Source organism: Morone saxatilis, unplaced genomic scaffold, assembly GCF_004916995.1.
Source record: "Morone saxatilis isolate NCDOM2014 unplaced genomic scaffold, NCSU_SB_2.0 Contig20, whole genome shotgun sequence".
Classification (NCBI taxonomy): Eukaryota; Metazoa; Chordata; class Actinopteri; family Moronidae; genus Morone; species Morone saxatilis.
Genome location: NW_023339763.1, coordinates 5,793,686 through 5,818,941, shown reverse-complemented (window position 1 = coordinate 5,818,941; position 25,256 = coordinate 5,793,686). Strand labels below are relative to the sequence as shown.

The window sequence follows — 25,256 nt, the reverse complement described above, 5'->3', positions numbered from 1 at the left end:
AGAAATCTCAAACTATTAATTCACACCTTAGTTTTCTTTTGCCTTTGCTGTTTTAACAATACTGTGGAATCATCTTCTCCAATCACTCTTTGGACTGTTTTAAGCGGCCCTTCAAAACCCACCTCTATAGGCAAGCCTTTTTATAGATCTCCTTTCCTGTGTTTGTTTACTTAGTTTTGTTGTCTGTCTTTTTAATTTATTAATTTCCTGTTGTTTTATTTATCCATATGACAGTACTTATATGTTTGTATATGATTGTGTATGTATACATTTTTATGTGAATATGCGTATATACACGTGTGTATGTATGTGTGTGTTTATATTTATTTGTTGGTTTGTGAAGCACTTTGTGTTAGCACAGTGCTATAAAAATAAAACCTTTATTTACTTAACTAAAAATAGTTCTCTAGGCTCTTGTTTAAAAAACAAACTTTTGCAGTTTAAAAATGGATAATAAAACAAATAATTTACATTTTTAGCGGCTTCTCTTTGGTCTATGCGGAAAATGCTTTTTTGGTCACTGGGGATTGTTTGTTTAAGTACCACAGACTGGGACAAATTGGCGGCAATGCTGCCCTGTGAACCATATCCATCTCTCTAAATAGATGCATGTTTCAAACCAAAAAAATGCAGCAGAATTGGAACATAACGTCTGTGGTTGGAGCTTTATAGAAGCTGATTTCACTGCTATCCAGGACCACGATGCTACCTTTGCCCCCAGTGTTTATTTTCATCGTGAAGTGACAAAATCACATCTGGCTCTGCAGATTAGTGCCAGTTACTCAGTAATTGCTTATCTCTGGCTTTCAAAATTGAAATGGGCCCATATATCAAAGTTTTTTTAAATACTGCCAACAGTATGAGCAAGCTGTCGTATGTGTACATGTATAACTACATTTTCCTCTGGATCCTGCAAATGTAAGATTATGAAACTTTGCTGTATGTGTGTTTGAGGGTTTTCAGTGAAAGACAGCAAGAACTATAAAGTGCAAACACTTTGTCACTGTGCCATGTGGGTGTAATCTTTTTAAAATACGTTTATTGATACAGTTTAGATTGCAACTCAGTTCATAAATACAAACTGTATACAGAAAGTAAAATAAATTTAAGAGAGTTTACTGACATAATCGATTGCATTACTAAAATGTGTTCTATATCCATTTGTTTGCATAGAATGTGTGGGGATCCCCTTTGCGTACATCATGGTACAAACAGATAAAAACTATAACATCCTGTAAGTCTGACACATAAGTTCTCAGTCTCACAAATCTCAAGCAAACACTGAATTTTTCCACACTTTTAAAATCTGTAACCAGTGACGGTGTCAAGGATCCGTAACTGGTACCTTTATGTTTATTAAGCGTGAGAGTTTAGTACAAAAAAATCTCCTCCTTTGAAATAGTGGGCTCGTATTTACACTTGGTTGGTGTTGGGCAAATATGACATGATATGATATCAGAAGCAACATATTTCATTTGAGTCCTTGTTCTGCTTTTTGTGCTCCACTGAAATGACACCAAAGGTCACATAACACGTTTCTGTGAAGCCAAAAGAAAAGGCAAGATTACCACACCTGGATCAAACAACACACTGCAAATATATTGGTTAGCATTTGTTTTAGCCAACATGGAGTGCAGTAAGTGCATGAATTACGCAAAAAAAAATCTTTACAGCCCGGTGTGCACATTCATGTGACCACCTGATACACCTGGCAGGTAAAAACACTTCATTCAGAAGTATCTACTGTATAAATACCATTGATCCAGTACCCACAAATAGGCAAAAGTGAGCAAAAACACGCACACACACAACAGCTCAAAGACAAAATATATTTCTTTAAAGGTTTTACACTCACTGCAAATGAAACAGAAATAAAGGTATTACAAATACATGGCACTCAACATCCTGTGATAAATCTCAACAACCAGCACAGGTAAAAGCAAATCAAATCAGTGAATAAAACTTAAATGACAACGAGGGAAGAACATTTCCATCCACCAGACGAAAAGCTGAAATTCACATCACTTGCATTGTTTTATTGACCAAATCATTGTATTAGAGACTGCACGACAATGGCTGCTTTCCTGCAAAAAAGAAATGCCTGTGTTTTCATTGTTAGCCAAAATTAAACCAAATGGTTGCCTGCAACATACGAAAAACAGAGAATTCAGGAAAGCCTGTTCCTGTTTGTCATGGAAAAAACATGCAACAGTTGAGCTGATACAAGCAGAGCCTCCACCATTAAACAGCTGACTTATGGTAGTGTTGAGATTAATGAAATATTTAAACCAGCTTCAAACAACACAGGTGATATTCATATTTAACCACAGGCAAAATCCCTTCTCTGTGGGAACTTCCTCAACAAAAAGCACAGAAACCAGCACTGATGATGCAACAACAGGCCACATTCCTATAAATGTGTGTTTAACATCCTCCACATTTACAGTTCAAGTTAAGCTTTTTGCATTACACAGACTTCACTCCTCTTCATGCAGCCCTTTAGGTAACATTTAAAAAAAAAGATAAACCCCTTTTCTTACTTTCCTTTCAACTGAGGCATGACACTGAGAAAAGCCCAGTCAATAACTCACTCTCAGCTTTATGGGCATCTTATTCCAATAATCCTAAAGAAAAGTCTTTGTATGAAGACGCAGAAGAAGAAGCTCTTTTCTCAAAAGTGAAATGGCACAAAGTCGCATGAAATCTTTGTCTGCCTTTCTGTGAAAAAGACACTCGACCTTGAAACGTCCTCAGTTCGCCATCAGTTGTTGGTGAAAGGACAAAGATAGAGCTGTTGCATGAGACAAACTAGTCAAAACCCTGACAACTGAGGGTCAAGTTGGGCATATCAAATGTATGATTGATGGGGAAGCTGCTAATCCTGCTAACTTTCATCCTTTGACAGTTATTGTAATGATAAAGAAATGGAAGGGAAAGGCTTTTCACAAAGAGCATTCAAACTTGACTTGTCGCCAGTCCCATTTAGATAACATCAGTTGTTTTCTGCAAATTTGATACAGGACAAATGCTTTAATGACACACTAAGATGTATTTTTTTTTCAGCGTATCTGTAGCTTGAGGTTAGTCGACGCTGAGTGAAGATTGGCTAATGAGCCAATCAGCTGAAGCCCATTTTCCAGGCCTCCAGCAGCTCAGAAACACAGATCAAACACTCTGTCTGCAGCCTGGCCTCACCATCGTAAGCCGAAGAAAGCGAGGAGCGCGGCTTAATCTGGGGTGGCACCAGTTCACTCGGCTGATAACACGGCAAACAAGAGAGGAGGCATGACTCATACTGAACTCTGCCAGAGCTCAGCACAAGGGTCGGGTAAAAATATTAAAATTGAAATATGCTAAAAGGAAATTTAAGTTTGATCGAATGTGGCCAGTGCTACTCTACAGCAGACTGTAAAAAGAAGACTGATTTGTCTGTTATAAGGGATCAAATGTTTGACTTTTAGTAATGGGACAGTTTCTGTGACAGCTGTTGCTGCTCTTGGCATGTTGGTGATGATAGTAGCATTGACTTACAAGATGCAAAAAGAAAGGCAAAAAGGCCTGTACTTAAATAAGTTTAGACTATTTTCTCTGAATAAAAAGTTTAATTAACACCTGACAAAAAGCTCCAGGGCTTGTCTCCTTTTCTTTAGTGTTTTTTTACGCTCAGAGACAAAGAAAGGCATCAAAACTCTCTGGAAACCAATTTCACACATATGATTACTCATGTGCCACCAGAACGATATAGCACCATGAAGATTACGAGGACGTCAGCGAAATGTGGAAACTGGGTGAACCAGGAAACAGCATGAGATAAAACACAAAGGACTGCTGCACATGTCATTTTGGGTAGATTAAATCCAGTATTCTTCCAGTTTCTGTATGGATCATCAGTGATATGATCAGGTGACATCATTATATTATACAAGTAGCATACAATATAACAGGATGTATCATTTTCAACATACTTGTCTAGGTTTTTATCTCCAGAATAGAACTGTCATTTGAAAACTGTTGCATTTACAAATGGATGGTCATGATAGAAAGCTTACCAAACAACTAAACTGACTCAGAAATATAAAGGACATCAAAGTGTGGTGGGTAAATCTTCACATTTCTGACAATTTGAAAAATGTTTTAGGTGGATTTTTCATTTTTAATGAAGAAAAAGAAAATCTCTCTTTGCTGTAGATCTTCAAGTTATGATACATTCCCTACAATTTTAATTTTAACTGAACATTTAAAATACTGTAAGCATTCCAGTTAAATATACACCACGTGGTAGCTTTATATTGTAAAATATAATACCAAAACCTGCAAATTTACAGAAAAGAATACAGTAGAGATGACCTCAATGTCATCAATGCAATGTAGCTATGGCCTTGTGTCATATATTGACAAGAAATGAAACATTCTACGAACTAGGAATATGTTAAAAATAACTTTCTTTACAATTCTGTGTAATCTACCCTGTCCTCCACTCACCACTGTATACATGCTTTAAGTTGTAGCAGAAATGTCTGCAGATGAAAAGAGATTTAGTGCAGTAAAGCGTGGCCTGAGGGAGCAGATGACTCCCCATTACTTTTAGGATGAATTTTTTCTTCTTCTTTTAAATGAGACACTGTCAAATTGAGATCAAAGCAGCGTTTTTCTCAGACTGCCTGAAACCAGCTTCTGAACCTCTGAAAACTTGATTTGTTATCATTGACTTCACTGTTGTATGGCACTGGGTTCTTTGTGATACACTTAACATCTGGGATTTCAGCACAACAGGTAATATAAGACAGAAACTAGAGAAGGGAATAAACGTAATAAACCTGGCCAATCAATCAGCTTTTTCCACCAGCATTACTCTTCAGTTTTCCAGATGTCACTGACTGTTATAGAGAGCCGAAGCCTGCACACTGTCTAGCTAGTCAGCCAATATGTGGTTTAACTTAACAACCCCCTCCAAGATGATGTAACAAAGTAGAATGAATACTACAAAGTCATGTTGCTTCATGGAAGTTGCAGTTGCTAGATGCTAAATGCTAAAATAGATGCTAAGATCATTGCATTATCATTTAGATACAATTGAAATACAGGGTAGCTAGGAGAGCAGTACTTCAAGTCTCTACTAAAGAAAGCTCAGCCCTCAAAAATAATACATTATATGAAGTTCGCACTGAAGAGGTTTCTTGTTCTGTACATAGAATTTATAGTTATTTTTTTCTTGTCAGGAAGGATCCAATGACTACTGCAATCAATTTGAGCAAACGCCTTTTATTTTGGCATCATTGAAAACTACTCCATGAACGGCAGTTTCAGACTGAAGAATGAAGAAAAATGTGAATATTCAGGATGGATGTTAACCCCAGTGCGTAGCCAGAAAAGGAAGTACAGAGCACTCAGCATAAACACACAGGGATGCATTATATAATGTGATCTGGTCAAATCCAATGTCCAAGTAATCATTTACTTTTAATAACTTTTTTTGTCCGATTGCCATGTTGTTTCTGATCTGATAATTGATCCGATGATTGGTAATTAGGTTATTCAATAATTGGATTTTTGTTGCCTGGTTCTGCATTAATCTGATGGTTGCAACTCTTGTGTAATCCTCTGTATAATTTCCTTCTCTGCTTTTTCTTTTTACTTTTGGTTTCTGTGTTTGCTTCTCTGAGAGTCATTCAACACGTTCTGTGGAGCAGAAGAACAAAACAAAAGCTCACGCATAGTAGCACAAATTTACACACAGCACACTTGGAGAGAATGCAAAGACCTCGGGCCCAACAGAACAACAACAAAACTAAAATAAAGCAGGTTTCGTGTTTGTGGGAAACATCTGAGCTCAGCAGGAGTGACAAATACAGGAAGGAGAAGGCATAAAAACAAAACCAGCTTGTTCTCCACAGGCGAACATTGTATACATTGCTGTACATGCTAACTCAATGAACATCCTTTAACATTATTTTTTTTGCCCTTTTAGTATAAAAACACATACTGATGTACATTATAAAAAGGTTTTCCTTTTTGCAAAAGAGCAGTGTTTCTCTTTCGTCAGCATCTATCATCTGATGTGCACCGACGCGGCTATGTATACATTATTTACATATACAACCGTATAAAAAAATTGGATTTCTCTTGTGTACATGTATTCAAAAAACAAATACATCAGATAGGTTCCATTTTGTTGTGAAATATTTCTGAAAGTCGTTTAATATACAGCGACAGAGAAGCTGAGAGACAGCAAGAAGGCTGGTACACCTGACTCGTGAAAAGGATGTGACACTTTAAACAACATGAGATATAAATAAATGCTGTGCGTTACTATGAGTGAATTAAAGAGTTATCACAAGCTGCTTGGCCAAATGGTGTAGTTTCTCGTGGGTGTTATGACACAACACCTTTATGCCTTTACAAGTTATTGCATCTTAAAAGGTCAAAATCTGATTTGATAATGTTGACTGATGCTTCCATGTGAAAGAACCATAAAGCAGAAGCAGAGCTTGTCAGGAAAACAAAAGAAGTATACATTGTCACTGAATGTTTTGCTGATATGCTCCGTATGAACACTACAACTTTGCAGATAAGTTCATTAGAAACAGGTTTGTCGATGAGAATTGTACCCTATGGCCAGAAAAAAATGTTAAGTCAAATTCAATGCAATTCCCCTTTTTTAAATGTTTTTTAAATAATCTCTCTTTCTAGAATATCTGTGCATGGTTACACTGTTACAATAATACTAATAATATGGTTTGAATACAGAAAGAAAGCAGTGCTATGATATTGTATATAAATACAAGAAATTAAAAGAAGTTTTCTCGCCAAACTGGTCTCCACCTAAAACCCAGGAATTCACATGTCACAAACCAACATGCTTTTGACATCTAACCTGTTAAGATGAGAAAATAGGAGTGTTAAGATGTAATGATCTTGTGTGGTAACATGTTGGTAAAACTAAATGTATTTGGCCAAGTAGTTTGCGATAAGCAGTGGAAATGAGACCCATCAGTGGCATAATCTGTATGTTAAACTTCATGTTCATCACCTAAAACATTAATAGAAACACATACATGTTTTCACACAGAATATTTGATCATGAAAAGCAAAGTAACAAGCGCATCAGCCCAAACTGGGGAAGCTTAGGTGGTAAATAGAAAAAGAAAAAAATCCCTCATCCTTTTGCAGAGTCAGGTGTTGACAGCAGGGGGCGCTACAGTCAGATGTGGCTGAAGGTCTTTGCATTCACACAGAGGGAGAGATTTGTAGATGGGATGAAACTGAACTGAAATCAGAGGTCAGGTTACTCGTTGATGCCAAAGAAAGTCTGTGTGATGTGCTTCTTCTTGCCACAAGTGCATTGACATAAGGCACAGGCACAGTTCCCCTCTTTCAACAGAGTGGCTCGCATTAGTTAGTTTTTTTTTGTCCTTTTTTTAAAAATGTCCCAGTGCAAGAAACAAGTAGGGTGACCACCACAGAGGTTCGAGCAGCTTATATTGGACATTTATGACATACAGTATGTTCTTTTAAGTGTTAGAACAGGATGTTGAGCTGTTTTTATCATTGTCTTCATTGCCAGGGTGGTAGGAGGGTGATACTGTTTTGGCAGGAAGAGACATGGACAGGATTTATGCAGGCAAAACATGATACTGACATTATGTGAAATTAAAATAGCTTTCCATTCAGCTTAAAATCAAAAGATTACATCAAATTAAAAAAGGAAATCTCATTAAAAAGAGAAACCATCTGACATACCAGTGGTTGAGGTTTGTTTGCAGCACTTGTGCCATGTGCACGTCATACCAAATGTTAAAAGTTAGGGGAGTAAATTTGAACAGTTGTTGAATGATTTTTCCCAGTTGGGTGAATGTGATAGAAAGTGAACATGGCATAAGTCATAGTTTTTCACGATAGGCTTTGGACAGATTGTACCAAAGATCAAATAGGCTGAATATTTTGCTTGCTAATTTACTGACACACAACTTCGCTGCCTATATACATAACACATACACATCTGCATCTGGTATGTGTTCTGACTGAAATGGCTGCTGTCAATATGTTTACCTTATGTACTATCCCATGAATGTTTTAAGAGAGCTGGACAGACACTGCCAGTCAGCCTTGCTGCCTATTTATTCCAATGGCCACTTGTGGTATTGCAAGTAAAACCATTATAGCATAGGCATCTGTAAAACTTTTAATAGGATGCCTAAAACTGCAAACAAGGTCAGGTACTACGCTGCATTATCAATTTCAGTCCATGAAGGTGTTATATTTGTAAAACTTTCCAAGACACTAGAAAAGCGTGCCATCATCCCAATGTTAAGTCTATGGGCTGAGCGAACCTGTAAACTAGAAAGCTTTTTTGGCTTGTGTGTTGGCCAAGCAATTTTCATTCATTAAGGTGAATGGGTGCCATTTTGAAGTCTGGTATCCAGTTCTTAAAACACATCCATGTCAGGTCCTCATATTCATTATTTTATTTCCTGATACAATTCATATGAGGAATAGTTGTAATTAAGTGCTTAAAATATGCCTATGGAGCTTTAAAATGCCTTATGAGCAGCAGGAAAAGTAGAAATCCTTTCATTATCACAGCTGTGCTAACAATCGGAGAAAGAAAAAGAAAAGATGAGTAAAAGGAGAAGAACAACAGCAGGGAGAGGGAGTCGGTGGGGCCTTTTGCCATGGGTGATCACCCTAGTGATTCTGATACTGAAATGCTGTTGAGGGAGACAGGGAACAGATCAGTGTGTCTTCTAGTACATCTCTGGAGATTTTCCTCTTAGTTTCTACCAGGAGGCTCCTACGAGCAAAGAGTGAGAGTGTGTGTACACCATGTTGAAATATCTAGACTGTGTGAATGCATGTCTGTAAGTTGGTGTGTGTGTCTGTATGTGTGTACGCTATTCATAAATAGCAGTGTCATGTCATGACTGTTAGGGTCAGACCAATATATTACCAATACTGTCCTTTTATTAAATATCAGTGAATCAGCCAGTCAGTGTCCTCCAATATCCATAATATGATGAATGTGAAGGTTCCTTTCTGATCTCAGTTATGTTAAAAAGTTGTTAAAACCTGCAATGCAACCCATTTTCCTTTTTCCTTTATTCTTGTAATTCAGTTTTAAAGCCTAATAACTTCAGCTGTACTGTATGTATAAAGAGCTAATATAGATGTGAATGACACTCACTGGAGAGTTTTAGTCTCCTATGATTCTCTAAATGCTGTTTTCAAAGGCTTTTACTCTCTGAAACATATAAAATTAAAGGAGGAAATATTTTTTAGCATTGAAATATTGGCAAAAATATCAGCTGTCATCAGCTTCAATCCAACATTTTTAGTATTGGCCTGTTAAAACATATCGGTTGAGCCTAAATATCAGTCATCAGTGTCTGTGATTGTAAAGTGTATACATCAGTGTGTCTGTATAGGTACAGTATCTATGATTGTTTATATTTCCATCAGCTCTGGCAGTCTTTGTATGTAGTGTTTGCTGTGAATCAGTCCTAGAGGCAGGCGATCTGTGTACATCTGTCTGTTTTTGCCCGTCTTTCTTTCAGGGTATCTGTGTATTTATGTATATTTGTATGAATCAGTCCTAGAGGCAGACGTTGTTGCTAAACTGGCAGGTGGATCCGGTGCCGGCCTGGGACAAGAAAAGCCTCCCGTTGGGGCAAACGCAAACCTCGTAGACAGTCTGCCTGGTCCCAGAGGACGAGGAGCTGGTGGAGGCCTTCCCCTCAGGCAGCCGCATCAGGCGAATCCTCCGAGCATCCAGAGATATCTGGGGTAGAAGAGAAAAAACTGGTGAGATTGGAAAAAGGGGGAAACATAATAATATAATACAAGTTCCAGTTGTTAAAGAAATACTCTTGACATTTTTGGTTACCTGCGTCAGACTGAACATTTTAGAGGCGTTACGATTGTATACAGAGTGGAATTGAATAAATGTGGATTTTCTCTCAGCGGAAATAATTGAAAATGTTCTTTTGTATCTTGTCTTTATGCCTTTTTTGTATTTCCCTGTGGGTGAAATGTACTATACATCTAAATGTTAAAGATTAAACACAATATATTAGCTCTACTGACTACTCTCTAGTCTACTGACAGGAGCAAAATATTCTGTTTTTACAATTACTCCATTAACATGGGTTCTGAATATAAAGTGTAGTTACATCCATTTCCCTTCATGTTACGTAAGGGTTACGTTGCAGCAACCAAGATACATTTTGACTCAATGTTTTCATTACCCCCCAGCCAGCACATCTTGAAGTCAGGTTACATAGACATGTTACCCACTTGCTGTGCAAAGGATAAATCTAAGTTAAGTAGAGTTTCTTGTTTGCTGATTGTGAATTAACGCGCTTGTACTAAGGCCAGCTGGACAGGACTCTTCTGTCGATGGTCAGGATGTGTCTGGCAAAAGACCAGCCACAGCACAACTCATTCAATCTCCTTAAAATCACTCCTCAATAAACGTCAGCATCTGCATGTCCTGCATGCAAGTGTTCATATCACAACTCCACATACTTTACAGTGATTGACCTCCATATAGTCGTGATTGTTGCTCTTCATTCAGACCAGAAATTGCACAAAAACTCTTCTTTTCCCCTTTCATCTTTACCTCAGCTAACCCCCGCTGAATCATGTGTCTCTTCTCGTCTCTTCACTCTAATTGCTCTCAAAGCAAATCTCTTCACCCACCGTCCTTAGCTTGGGTTTTATTTTTCTACCCAGATCTTCTACCTCACAGTATTGGACTCGCACAAATAGTGACTGTGGCTCTTAACACCTGTGCTCCACATTGTCTGTTGCATAGAATGTTAAGTGGTCTAGATATTGAAAGTCACACTCAATGGCAGAATTTACCCAATTTCTCTGATATGAGATATTGTGTATTTCCATTCATACTTTCAGTGTATTCCAGCTCCCTTAGACATTCTGGGGCGAATTCATAAAGAATGGATTCCGGGTGCTGAGAGTACCATGAATTGCACATCACTCGCAAACGCTATCTGCCCCATCCCAAGGTCCAATTCACAAAAGACATATGGCTATAAAGTGTTTTAGCTAAATGAAATTTGCCAAATTTGTGCAATTTTCTGTAGTGGTCCTAGTAATATTTGTTCTTAAGATACACTGAAGCAGATCACATTATCTGGTTAAGCTACGTTTGAGTCAAAAAAATGTATAAATGCAGTTTTAAGAACAATACTTTCCACTCATGTTTTAAGATGTTTGATTTGAAAGATATCTTATCCTAATGATATATTAACTCCCCCTGCTCTTTCACTTGTTTCTGTTTGTGGGATGTTGCTTGTTTTTCTATGACTCATTCTTTATGGAGTGTTTTCTCAGATTGATTGTTATTTGGGGTGCTTTGACTCTGCCTCATTCCTTTGGGCACATGGAGAGCTGTTTTCTCTCCAGTGTGTAACCACTGCCTAACAATTGTCTCCATTTTTCACAGCAGTAGGATTTATTCTGCTCTTCATGGTGACTATCAGGTATTGTAGTGTCTGTGCCATCTGTGTGCATATGATGTACTGTGGTGTGCTGTTGCATCGCCTGGCTAGAATCTACCGCCATGATCACTGGAAAGTCTACCTGTGACACCCTTAATAAGTGCACTTCAGTTACCACCAGCTCTCTGAGGAAGCAAATAATTTCACTCTAATTGATTCATGATGTGGGAATGTGTGTATTCACAACTTTGTAATTTAAATTTTGCACAACTGTGAATTTTTAAGTAACTGTTTTTTAATTATTGAATTTCATTTACCCTGCCCAAGGACTACGGGTGGAAAATAGCAAATTTGCTAAACCCAGTGCAATGCTCTCCTTCTTGTTTATATAACAGGGTTAATGTTTTATTGTGCACTGTCCCTGTTCAAATAAAATAAATAATAATAATAATAATAATAATAATAATAATAATTGCATGTGGCTTTTAGCGTTGGTGTTTGTGAATTGGACTTTTTGCAATGGGGCTCATTTGCATCGAAAGGGACCAATTTTCTGCCTAATGTATGGATTGTCACTAATTTAAATACGTGGAGAAAGTACTGCAGCACCAAGACGCAATTTGCTTAGAAGCGCAGTTAGAGGTGCACTCCAGCCTTTGCGGGTGCTTTGTGACCAACACGTCTTATTTGTGCAGGTTTAGTGGCCGTAAAAGCTGTGCAATCTTCTTATGAATTTGCCCAATCAATATATGTGTGAGTGTAGTGAATGATAAAGGTCATGTGTTGGATTTGAAGCGTGAACATTAATGCATTGCAAACTGATATCCATGGTAAAAGTCACCCAGAAATGCATCTGGCATAATTTCTTTGGACAAATCTCAAACAGACTGAGGCAGCGGTAGCCCACAGGATAGTAAACCTAAAGGTCAGTTTGAATCCCTGAAGCAGGAGACTGGATATAGGTGAAATGTAAAAGTAAGTCTCTCAAAGCTCAGAAAAGCCAGAATATATTGCACAAACACACTTTTCACTAAGAGATTTATGTCACTAGAAACCAGCTGAAGTACCAGACTGTCAGCAAATTACTCCTCCTACTGTAAATGTCATTAAGAACTATTGAAAACCTAGGTATGAAGGTATTGTAGTTTAAAAAAAAGTTAAAAAGCATACAAATTAAACATAATATTGCAACTGTATGGCTAGATTCTAACTCCAAGTTTTGTTAGTTAAATCTGAGAGGAACATTAAGGTGATGATTAGGTTTTTCATTTTGGAAAATCAGAGGTAAAGAGCAATGAGAGACCAGCTGTTAAGTGTTGAGTGGCTGAGTGATGGACATAACTGTCAATCATCTATTGTTGAGCCTACTTTAAATGTCTCAAATCTTCAAAAGGCTGGTGTTAACTGAAATGACTTCCCTTCTTCACAGTAAGCATAATTATGTTCAGGTGACTTTTGAAGAATGGTTAGTTCCACTGTGCCACGATTTCTGCAAAAACGTTTTCAAGTTCCCTTCAGATATGGTATCAGATTGACTTTTTAAACAGTTTTAAACATTTTACCTGCTATCGTATGATCAAATGGCAGTTACTGTCCATACAGATATGTGGAACTTGAGTAGCCATGCATCTAAAGGCCAGAGCATTCATTGACATATGACCAAAAAAAGATTCACAGAAATGTCTTTATGGCATGTTATGTTTTTGAGAATCTAAAAGCAAAAAAGCTCAGAAAAGTTTACCCTCTGCTGATTTAAAGGTCATTCCTCTATCTAAAGGACAAAAAGAGAGCACAACTCCAGAAAATTCCTTCTGCCACCTCACCACAAACGCCGACACACAACCACTCATCCACTCATTTTACTCCCTTCAGCCCCACATTGATTGGAACAAACTGTCTTTCTTCCTCTGCACAGACACAAACCACTGCTGCATGAATCCCATCTCTCTGCCCTCTTCTCCCCTCCTCCCTCCTCCCTCCCGCCCTCCTGGGGCTCCTACAGAGCTGGTGTTTCACTGGCCGAGGAGAGGAGGAGCTCTCCAGCCATACAAAGGTAAAGGAGCCATTACCAGGCACCTCGGGGAGGCATCACAATCAAATGACCTGGAACACTTTTAAAGCAGAGTCTCAGTTGACTTCCTCAGACAGATGCTGTTGAACAAATCTTTCACCACGAGGGGCAGACAGTGTGAAACACTGAAAGAACCTGTGTGTAAGTATGTGTCTGTGAGATTGGATTATCTTCGTGTGTGTAAAGCTGAGAGTGTGAGTGGACACTAGTGAAGGACAAGCAAGTAAAGATAAGACTTACTGTTTTTAGTCTTTACAGATTTTCACTAACAAATATATATCCATAGTTCCAACAGATTTTTTGATTTTTACAGGTTTTCATTTAGTTTTCTTTTTTTATTTGATTTTATGTCCCCAGACATCCCAAAAATGTGTTTTAATTACTGCTGCCACAAAAAGAAAAAGCTCCCTCCTCTTTTGGTGGTTATTAACTTTAACTAAATTGTCTATGTATACAACAGTGTTTGTGCTGCAAATGGCAAAAATAATAATAATATTTTTTTTGGGGGGCGGGGGGGTTGGTATTTAAAAAACAATTTCCATCCATTTTCAATCTTCAAAATAAACAGAGATATAGATAATGAGATAGAAATATATACATTGAAGGCTCTCTACACACAATCAGTGGCAGAATGGCGTGAGCCAGTGATTTATTAAAGAGATGTTCATCTTTTATCTGACCAACAGCTGTTGATCTAAAGCTGCACCCTAGTAGTCGACTTACCCGCCGAGAGGAGTCTTAGTCACTTTTCATCAATCAGGTAGTCACAGAAAAACTAAAACAACATTGAACTACTATCAGGGGGTCGCTGCAACATGGACCTTTTCCCTTGTAAGACAGGAAGTCATTAAGTGGTGCACTGTTGTATGCATGGATGTCTAAACGGCATGAATTGTGTTCACTATTGGCTGTTTTCTATTGACTACTAGTCGAATAGGAAAATCTTTAGTCGGGGACATCCATGATCTAACCTGAAAGTGTCCTGTAATTAACAAAAAATTCTAAATCTCGATTTTTGTTTCACCCCAATAGTAAACACACAGATTTCTTTTAGTGTTTTTCTTCCAATGGAATATAATTGCCAGTGTTAAACTGAAATACAGACACAGACGGTCTTTGCCAGGTTTGTCGTTTGCTCTTACAAAATTGGCCTTTTCTACATGGCACACATTGGTGATGTAAGCCTACAGTCCACTCTGCCTCTGCATCATACTCTGAGCAGAACCTGGAATGTATCAGTGATTAGCTACACTGTTACAATGCAATGTCCACACAATGTTTGTGTAGTGAGAGCAGCACATTAGTAAAGCAGCAGTTTCAACGGTTCTCTGTTGTGACCACACTCAGCTGTGATGTAACATGCTACTATAGTGCATTACTCTAAGTACATTACTTCTGCACACAGTGTGGAAAAAGCATGTTGTCACCACCAGTCGGCAGGCCAAGCCAGATCATTAGACTGGTAGAAGTTACTCTTCAAGAAAACGTGAATGTGTAATCTAGTGTCAGTTATGTGTCTATGAGTGGCTTCAGTAATCCACAGTGTTTCATTATATACAAGTGTGTGTGTGAGTCTATTTCTGTATCTGCCTATGTGGTTTGTGGGTGTCTAATGACCAAAACCACGCTGTAATTGCTCTGGCGGCGCCAAGGGGGTCCTAAAGAGGGAGAGTGTCTGTGTGTGTGTAAGACAAAGGTTTGACAAATGCACATTTGCAACACTAATGGAGTGTGAGAACGTGAGTCTAATTATATGAATTGACCATCAAGGAGTTCAACAGCCTCATTTTCGACCACACATCCATGACAGCTGCAAGAAGATGCGGTGTGGGCGTGGCTTAAGACTGCTACTGTGGTTAATTTGGACCGAATTGAATCCAAGGGCACCTTCTTGAAACAGTTTTTCTCTCCTCGTCCATCTCATATCAGCAGCCCGTCTTAATGTATGAAACTGTTTTTGTGGGAAACTTTTAAACACTTTCTTCTCTCTAATCCCTCTCTGCTGATTTTAACAGATCTGACATGACACGACTGGTGCAACCTAAGGTGGGAAATCCTTTTATCAGCGCAGCCGACCGTGATGAATGTGAGTACTGATGTGTGTAGCGAATCAGGGATGGTTGGAGGAATTTAGGAGCAGAGAGGAAGGGATGAAAGAAGGCAAAAAGCAGCATGAGGATGAGGAGAGTGAACAGGAAAAAAAGACAGTAAATAAGCAAAGTTAAAGACAGAAAGAGGACAGAGGAAAGAGGAGGAGGAAAGAAAAGGGCAGGAAATTGTAAGGAAGAAAATATGGATGCAAAAAAAAATGCATGTCAAAGACTCAAAAAGAACTGAATGAGTGACTGAAGGGAGGATGGGAGAGAAAGACAAACAAACAACTTCTGTCCTCTGTTTTCCAGCTTTTCTGTGAGGCTCTAACAGATTCTGGTGAATGGCCAGAATGTGGGAAATTGCCACCAGCCAATAAGCATAATGCTGGTCCATGTTGGCTGAGGGAGCTAACTATTGTTTGGACTGTTTGCTAAAAATAAGTTTGGACAGGAGAAATATGGAATTGAGATGGAGCCCCATCAGCCAGCATGGCCAGAGGACAAGAAAAGTTAATTTCTCAACTTGCCAGTACACAGTGGGAGGTTTTATGTTTCTACAAAAAGCACGTTTGAAGTTACAGGACTGCATTTAACAAAGACAATTAGTTCATTCTCTGGAGAAATCAAGCTGTTTTAGCTGCTCCTTTGTTGTCAAATAAAGAACCGAATGAAGGATTAAAAAACAATGTAGGCTATATTTCAGTTTTAAAACCAGTGGCATTAAATTCTCATAATTTGAAATAATGATTAAATCCTTGAAAATCTTACTGTTCTGTATATAAGGACAAGACAGCCCCTTTTCATAGCAGACATTGTGACTTGTAAAAGCAAAGGAGTTACAAATTATTAACTCTGTTCAATTCAAATGTCCTAAGTCATAAGAGTGTGACAGTGAGCCAGAATGCACAATACTAGGGCCCAGAAACTTAAGTAGCTAAATGGAATTCAGCCATCATTAATTTTATTATTTCACACCTGCGCCTTTTCTACTCTGACATGTTAAAATGTCTTGAATGTCCCTAATTGAAGTGTATTAGTGAGTTTTAGTGAAAAGTGTTGTGTGAATGTGTGACTTATTTTTCAGTGAATCTCTTTAAATGTCACATTGTTCCAAAAAATTATTCACAATTTGAAAAAAAAACTCACATCCATTTTTACAGTGATTGACAATGATTGATAAGATGGTAAGCGGTAATTAATGATGATAGAAACAGAATCCACTTTTTTTTAGATGTGAATGCACCCAAAATGTCAGTAATAATACTTCTTGCACAGGAAAACAGTGTGTGCAGGACTACAGTAAGTATGGTAGGTCACAGTAGAAGCTTTACAGTTAGCCTTTACTTTGTATTCCTAATACATCAACACCAACCTCGGGGTGTGTTTCCAAACTGTCTGATCAACTTGATATATTTTGTGACACATCATAATTGTTTTAGTAATGTCCCAGTGTTGCCAAATCTCAGTAATTAACATAGTACAATGCCATTGTTACCAAAACTATGAAAATAAGACGTGAAGTTGCAATAAACCAGAATTTGCCTGCATTTTCTTGATTTGGTGCAGTCTTTGACCTTCAAACAGACAAAATGTTCATTAGCAATGTTGACACACCTCTCCGTCTTTGGACTCCAGTCTCAGCTCATTCCTGCAGATGGCCTGGATGTCTCCAGCCTCAGCCAGGATCTGGATGCCTTTAGGAGCCTCCATCAGTAGAGAACGAGTGGGAGACTCCAGTCTGGGAACAGACAAAGGCAGAGAGGCTCTGTTAGTGGGAAATGTTTCTACTTAATGTCTGGATGATAAAGAAAATAAATTCTTAAAACAAAAGGTAGGAAACAAGATACGAAAGAAGTTTAAGATGTGAATACACTCAATTTGTTTTCTTTGTTATGATCCTCAGTAGAAAGTTTGACTTTGTTCCATTTTTTTAATTTAACTTTTCAAACAAGCTAATTAGAATGTAACAAGGTCGTGTAAACAAAAGTCACAATTCCGAAGCAGCCTGTTTATTAGACTGTTTTAGCATTCTGTCATCACAGAGATTTTTATCACTTTCACCAATATAAAGACTCTTCAAGTAATGAGAACCTCCATGATTGTTTTTCACTAATAACTGAATGGTTATGTTTAAGGATATGAATAGACAGTAATGTAAGATTTCACGTAAGATACCAAGAGTCTGTTTACGCCTGGTATCAACATGCATCTTGGGTGATCTGATCATAAGTGGACAGTTCTAAATACAAGTGTAAACAACCACTGAGACACATTGTGATCCAATCACTCAAACCACTTGCAGAGGTGGTCTGGGACACAGTTGACCATATATCTTTTGTAGTGTAAACGCTAATGCATCCTGGGCCGCATAGAATGACTGCCTACTGACATCCTGTTAGTACACACAGAACTAGCTGTCTATTCGGTTCACTATAATGCAAATTACATGCTTAGGCTCTTTTCCCTGTCACGATAAGTAGTGAACACACTGTCTGTTTCAAACGATTTGACCACTGAACTACTAACTGCAATAGCTCTACGCTCCCTTAAAAAACACAACACAATTTTGAGAGTTACTGAGTGAGGAGAAACTTCATAAACTTTGCTCATAGTTATGATCAGTGATCACCTAAACAGAAATCTGATATATATTTTCCAGTTCCATTAGAAATCAACAATTGTTTTAAACAATTTACAATTGACATTGAATTATGGGATGTTGAGGGCTGCAATAGCCTGGTTCCAAACCTCTGAACCACTGCCACCATCTCAGCTTTGTTCTCTGATTCAAATGTGTCTGCTACTGTGCCAATTTTGCCAAGCAGCTATTTTGGATGGTTAAGGAAACAATCGACCAGTCAGAGCTTCATTGGCAGCATTAAGAATAAAATAAACCTAGCTATCTAGGTACATCTGTGAAAAATAGAAACAAGAAAACAAGAAAAGGCACAAAAATGCATAAACGCAAGCACACTTCTATTTCTACTGACAAAATCCATTCTCTAACCCCAAATCCTAACTTGGAGCCAAATATTTCTAGCCTTCACCCCAAAAAGAGTCTTAACTCTTAATTCCCTTTGAAGGGCTTAGGTTTATGTCTTTTGGTTTATTTAACCTAGGGTTAGTCAGCACTTGTTGTTTTGGCCTTGGTTCACCCTGAATTATATTGCTTAAGTTTATTGTCACAATTTCACCTCAATTGCAATTCAGTATTCAGACTTTGCTTTCAGGTTTGTGGAGGTAACAGCTTTTTAACTTTCATAGTAGCGCTCCAACCATCCTAGATGGGCCCCGGTCTTACAGTCTTACAAAATTCAAATTGCTCCTTACATAAATTGACATACAAGAACACACACTTCAAAAACTACCATGAATGGAGTATAAATTGAGTGAATGTGACCTTGAACAATACAGCCCACCTGCATGCTGTGGCTGCTTACAAATTTCTGTATGAGGATTAAAAATCAGCCCACTCCTCTTCACATCTTGACAAAACCACTCAAAGCCACAAGCCGATCTTTACAGGAAGCAGCAAAGGTGTCAAAATGCTTCAGTAGACTCAGACCTGCAGAGGAGGTCTCTGTAGAATTCCTGTCTTCCTGTCACCATGGTGGTTGTGGATGAAATATGTGATATTTCCTCCACAGGGAAGGTTTTCATTGATATCACACACACTTTATTCAGCTGTAGGATTGTGGGCTTTTGTTCTGAACAAGGAGTGCCTAACAAAGGTTCTGTTTTTATGCCCAGATACATGATGGGAATCATAAGATAGCATTGTAGGTACGTATATGTGTCATATCTTCATTTTGAGTATTCTGATGATTTTAGTTTATTTATTGCAACAGGGATTCTCAGTAAAGATAAAAATAAAAATTGATCAGTGGAGGCATCTCTGCAGTTTTCTGTTACTTCATCGTTGGTTGGTACCATTGTTGGATTACCAAACAGGCCTTCCAGCCAAGGGACCTTCATGTCAGAACCTCAATAACCTTTCTTGGAAAAGCAATGAGCTGAATCATATGGAATTGCAAAGTTGGATGAGCATGAAGAAGATGTGGGTTGTGGGAGTATTTTTCACTACTGCAAATTCCCATTTCAAAGTTTTCTTTCGATGATATCTTCAATATACATCAATATAGAAACACAGGAGTCTCCTACATAATCTAACAATTCCATAGGTTCATGGTGGTCTCAGCTTGTTTTCAGTCCAAACCCTGTAGCGGTTTGTTTGGGGTGTCATAACAAATGGACCAACCACCAGTATTTTGTGATGGTACATGTCATTTTAGTAAGTAATAAATCCATGTTCTCATCATGAAATCTGTTGAGGAAGTGATCCTATAGTTAGTTAGTCATATAGTTATAGTTATAGTTCTGTATAAGGCATATATATATTTATGCAAATAATTTGGTAACCATTGTAACATATATGCGCATCAATGTTGGTATTTTCCCAGTTTAGGTGAAATGCTAAACTGATGAAAATAATGTTGATGAAAAAGGCAAAAAATATCTTTAACATGTCTGTGTCCATGGTCTTTTGTTTAATTATCTGTTGGTTGGCGCAAAGTGATGTACTATTTTCATTAATTTTGATGTTGTGATTTGGCATCAACATTTTGTTTTGTTACTGGACACTTTAATGTACAAATTGATTTGATTAACATATATTATTTTAATGTGGGTTATTTTTAATAATACACATAATAGTTTGCACAAATAATTTATATCTACTGCTATAAAAAGTTTATCCACCACACCTCGATTCTAGCTATATCTTCCAGTTCTTTGCTTCTTTTAGCTGTTTCAAGTTTGTGTATTATTTGAAAACATGACTTACAACACACAAGAAGAGGAATGCTAAAAACAAGACATTTTTTGCTTTACAATACTGATCTCCAAACAGAAAATATTTTTTTCTTAAAAAAAATTGAAAAGGAAAGATAGTATTATACTTTGCATCACAGAAAGAAACAGAGGAAGAAAATAAAAAAATAAAATCAAACTGCAGTTAGCTGGTGCTATTCTCTGAGTTTGCTACTGGCAGGTTTAATGAACAAAGTCACCCGCTGGTGACCTTAATTCCCCATATGATAAAAGGAGGTGAGAGGAGCTGCAGTACAGTAGTACTGTCTTGCATGGACAGTAATTGCTGAAAGAAAGAAGAAAAAAAAATTAAAACAGCATTATTTGTTAGGATCCTCTATGTTTGAGTTCAAACTCAGGTTATCTCCTTGCCAGAATGGAGAATTATAGTTTTTTTTATGCCAAAGACCCCATGAAGCTATTTGGTCGACAACACCAAACAATTAATACAGGCTACTTCATGGTATATAAAACGAGAGAGAAAATTGAAGGAAAAGAGAGGAGATTGTAACCATCCTCCTGCAGACAATTTCCTCACTGCAAGTCAAAAGCTGTATTGTCTTTTTTTGTCTTACTGTCCGCACAATTACGATTTAGCATAAGTATATTGTCCTCTCATACTGCCATCAAATAATACATTAATTAATAAAGGCAGTTAATGTATAGTACAAGCAGAAGACATATATATAAAAAAAACAACTCCTCCTCAAACTAGACACAATTCCATAAGTCCCCAAAAATGTTTAGAATTTAAGACCAGTTGAACAGATTCGAGTGTATATAGTCTGTTGTGTAACAGCGCTAGAAATGTATAACTACTGTGAAGTATGGTGTATAGTGAAAACTGTGTAGTAGATTCAGTAGTTATAATAATGGTGACGGTCTGACTGATTCAAAGCTATTCTTTCAAAGGGCCCTCAGAGAGGGACTTAAGTTTTTCAAACCTTGGTTCAATTAAATGAGGTATATCATAATTACGAACGATATTCAGTTATAGCCTATCCATTTGTGGGTTATTTATATAGATGTAGTGCTTGAGTAGCATACAGGATGGGAGGGAAGTGATGGCAGCTGAAAGCTGATGAACATAACAAATCTCCTTTGCGTTATCTCTTTCTCTCTGCCCACAGGGGGTTAAGCCTGAACACTTATTAACTACAGTGTGTGTAATATGGTGATTAATTAAATACATATCATCTAATGCCTCATCATTGCAGTTTGATTTTCAACATCGCGTTCAGTTTTTATGATACGACAATTTAAAACAAGCTCTCAATTAAATTGGATTAATTTGCAACAATCAGTTTTTCAAGCATCTTGCCTCCTCCACTCCAAAAATATCAGACCAATCTCTCACTCTATCCGCCTGCTTCTGTTTGTTTCTCTATTTTTTGCCTGCACCAACAGTGCTGACACAACCTATTAGTATTCTCGCTAACCAATGCCACCAGAGGGCAAATAAAAACAGATTACAGCCAACACAATTTAAGACTTGTATCTGGACATTAAGTGAACATAGACAAGGCTTTATTTTATGCTTTGCAAAACAAGAGAGTCAAAATTGATCCCATGGAGGTTGTGGTGAGAATACTGAAAGGCTTCAGACCTTAGAAAAGCTCTGAATTTGAGGGTTGGAGAACTCACACATTCTGGCTTTAAGTGGAAGTTGATGCTGGAGTAGAGTGGTTGGCATCCCGACCCCCCTGAACTTCAACTTCAACTTCAACTTCATCAACTTTGGTGGCAATCAGAGGCCATGGAAACAGAGTGCTCCACATGAGTGCCCAAGAATGGTTTATGGCCTGTTCACAACAGCCGACATTTTTTTAACTTCAGTAAACTTTGACTCGAGAGCAATTACAACTCGGCTTGATAGTGCAGACCGTTAAGGACACAGAGAGTTTAAAAGTCTAAAATGGGGCACCCTACAGTAGCTTATTAGCTGTGTGTCACCATCCACTTTTATTTCACCTCCTCTGTCTGAGAAAAAAGGTATCCACATCAGAGAAATGATTTACAGACAGGCCTAGTTATGACACAGTACTAAAACTGAAGTTATTGTTACATAAGCATCAAAGCAAACTTGCCTACTAACTGATAGTTAAGCAGTATAGCAAGCTTGTTATCTCATAGAGCTCTTGTTTTCTTAAATAAAACCCCTAATTGAATGAAATTATGTAAAATATTGAGCACAAAATGCCAGTGGGGAGGAAGCATCACTGTACAGAGAAAATAGAGAGAAGCTTTGAGCTATTGTGACTAACTAGCGTTAGCATGTTTGCTAGCTAGTGTATTAGCAGTTAGCTAATGATATTCACCAATAATCATGTGAGAAGTCCCTACATGCCTTTAATTTTGATTTCTAATCACATGATTACGTCACGCTTTCATACATGTATTAATTCCCTCCATGACTTGGCCAAGACATGTCAGACCTATACATTGAACCCTGATCAATCATAGCTCATGTTCTTTAATGCGCTGCGTACATGTAATGGTGATCAGGCAGGGGGGATCGCCTCGCCAGGATGTGAAAAGAGCATAGATGTGGTCAAAGTTGGTGAGAAATGTTGACATGCCTTCATGTGTTCTGGCCTCATGCAGCTTCATAGAATATAAAACACCACATGGAACAAAATGAAAGATCATGAAGAAGTATACCAAAAAGTGTGTTTAAGAGGAGAAACTGGATGAAATGTGGTGTTCCTATGTCCTAAAACAAAAGGATAGGATACATTTGTAGCATCCCATTTGTCAAATCAAATTAACATTTCCTCAGAAATCATTACATGAAATCTGCCCTTTCTCATGGAAAGATTCAGGTTGAGGTTCCTATCGCCCATACAAAGAAATACTGGATGAGGACGAAGGGGAACAAGTTTCTCCTACATTGAAAATAACTATATTCAGTAACTATGGATGGGAAGTAAAAACAATCCCTCCCCCATTACTTCTTCCAAAGCCCCCCCCCCTTCTCTCACCCTCCTCTGTCTCCCAGGTTGCTCCAGGGAGTCAGCCAATGAAATATTTGTCTCATCCTCATTCATTTCCTCCTCACTGTTCCTGTGAATTGAATGTTCTTTTTCCATTTCCTTTGTTCTTATTCCAGTCTCTTTCTAATATAAACAGTTTCTCATATTTCATGAAAATCTAGATTTAAATAAATGTTGCATGTATAACTTTATATGTACAAAACAAAATTTAAATTCAAGAATGCATGTGATTAAAAATAATTTAATCTTAAATAACAAGCTAATGTCATATTTATGTACTTTACATACAATTTACTGTTTAATATTATTTATTCCACTGTCTATTTTTGTCTTTGCTTTCTATTTTTATCTTTATTTCCCAGGTGTTACCTATTTTACTGCTCTCACAACCTCATTTCCCCACAGCAATCAATAAAGGTTCACTTTTGTGTATCTTTTTATCCTTTCTCTCTCTTTTCTTTTTTTCATATCTGCAACTGGGATCAAAGGTTAATAACTTTTTACGCTTCGTCCTCATTTCACCTGCCTTAAGATACCAACAGAAATGATTGGAGATTTTTGACATGACATGATGATAAATTGGAAACTTGCACAGCCTGAAACCTGTGGGCAGCTTTCCACTGTCTCTTTTTGCTCTACATGTGACTCCATTGTCCTTGGTGTCGACGCCTTCTTCAAATTATCTGCCACTGCTTCTTGTAGGAACACAGCAGTCAGAACAGTTTGGTGTTATAAATATATAAGCTACGGTGAGCTGAAATGGGCTGCAGTTGTGCCACGCAGCAAATCATAGGTTAAATGGCAATCTTAGCCGAAACGAGTGCAGTTGATTGCTTCGCAGGGCTTTGTGAACGGCCATGCGGATGACCCAAACACTCTACTGGGGAACAGACCATCCTCTCAATTACTGAGATCAGAGTCCGCTGAAGGTGTGGAGGACGACTAGGGTAGAGAGGAGGAGAACGAAAGGGGCAGCTGTGACATTAGAACAGACAGAAAGGGAAGGAGAGAATAAGAAGATAAGAAGATGAAGAGAAGGGGCATGGAATATAGTACCTTAATATGGTATATTTTTTCTCCTGCTTATTCTGAAATGCTTATAGGTGCTAATGGTTTAGGCCTTAAGTCGTGATCTCTTTTGTAGTGATATGAAATGCAATTTTTTATTAGGATTGTGTTGTTTTTCTGGGCCTGAATACCTTTTTTTTTTGCTGTTGCAGTATTATTTTTTGGTTAACTCTTATACCGGCTTCTGCAGCTAAATGTTATGATAAATTAAATAAAAAGGTAAAACAGAGAGACTAGAGTTTCTGGTCTGAGATTAATATAGAAGAAGTCAAGTGAGCACAACTAAAACAAAGAAAGGGACAACAGAAAACAAAAGAATAAGAGGACTGAGAGAAGCCGTAATGAAAATGAATAAGTTGGAAGGGAAGTGAGGGCGAGTTGAGGATGAAGAGGCAAGATGAGAGGAGAGTGAGGGTAAGGTGCGAGAGGAGAGGAAATTGGAGACGGCAAGAGCTGAAACGAGCTTAGATGGAGAGTAGTGGAAGACAAGGAGAGGGACAGAAAAGGATAAAGAGAAGAAAGAGCTTAAGGCAACGTTCACTGATCTCCACACAGATCACGGTGGTCAGGTTGGTTTGCAGTGTCATGGCTTCTCCTCTAATGATTAAAAATCTTTTCTGCAGCACTGTCCTGTGATGTTGAGGCACTGTAGAAACAGGTGCTGCTGCTGATGGACGGACATTCGGTTTCCAGACTGAGAAAACAA

The 25,256-nt window shown here is 37.9% G+C and overlaps 1 protein-coding gene across 1 annotated transcript in view; it reads right to left on the bottom strand.

Annotated features, from left to right (window-relative positions):
- Positions 1-1,022: 1,022 nt before the first annotated feature.
- sgcd (sarcoglycan, delta (dystrophin-associated glycoprotein)) overlaps positions 1,023-25,256 on the bottom strand; it is a 137,385-nt gene continuing 113,151 nt past the window's right edge. Inside the window, exons 7-8 of the mRNA XM_035666164.1 lie at positions 17,235-17,358; positions 1,023-9,775 (exon numbers count right to left, since the gene is read on the bottom strand). Coding sequence (XP_035522057.1) covers positions 9,590-9,775; positions 17,235-17,358 — 310 coding nt within the window. The 3' untranslated portion in view covers positions 1,023-9,589. The remainder of the gene's footprint in view (positions 9,776-17,234; positions 17,359-25,256) is intronic.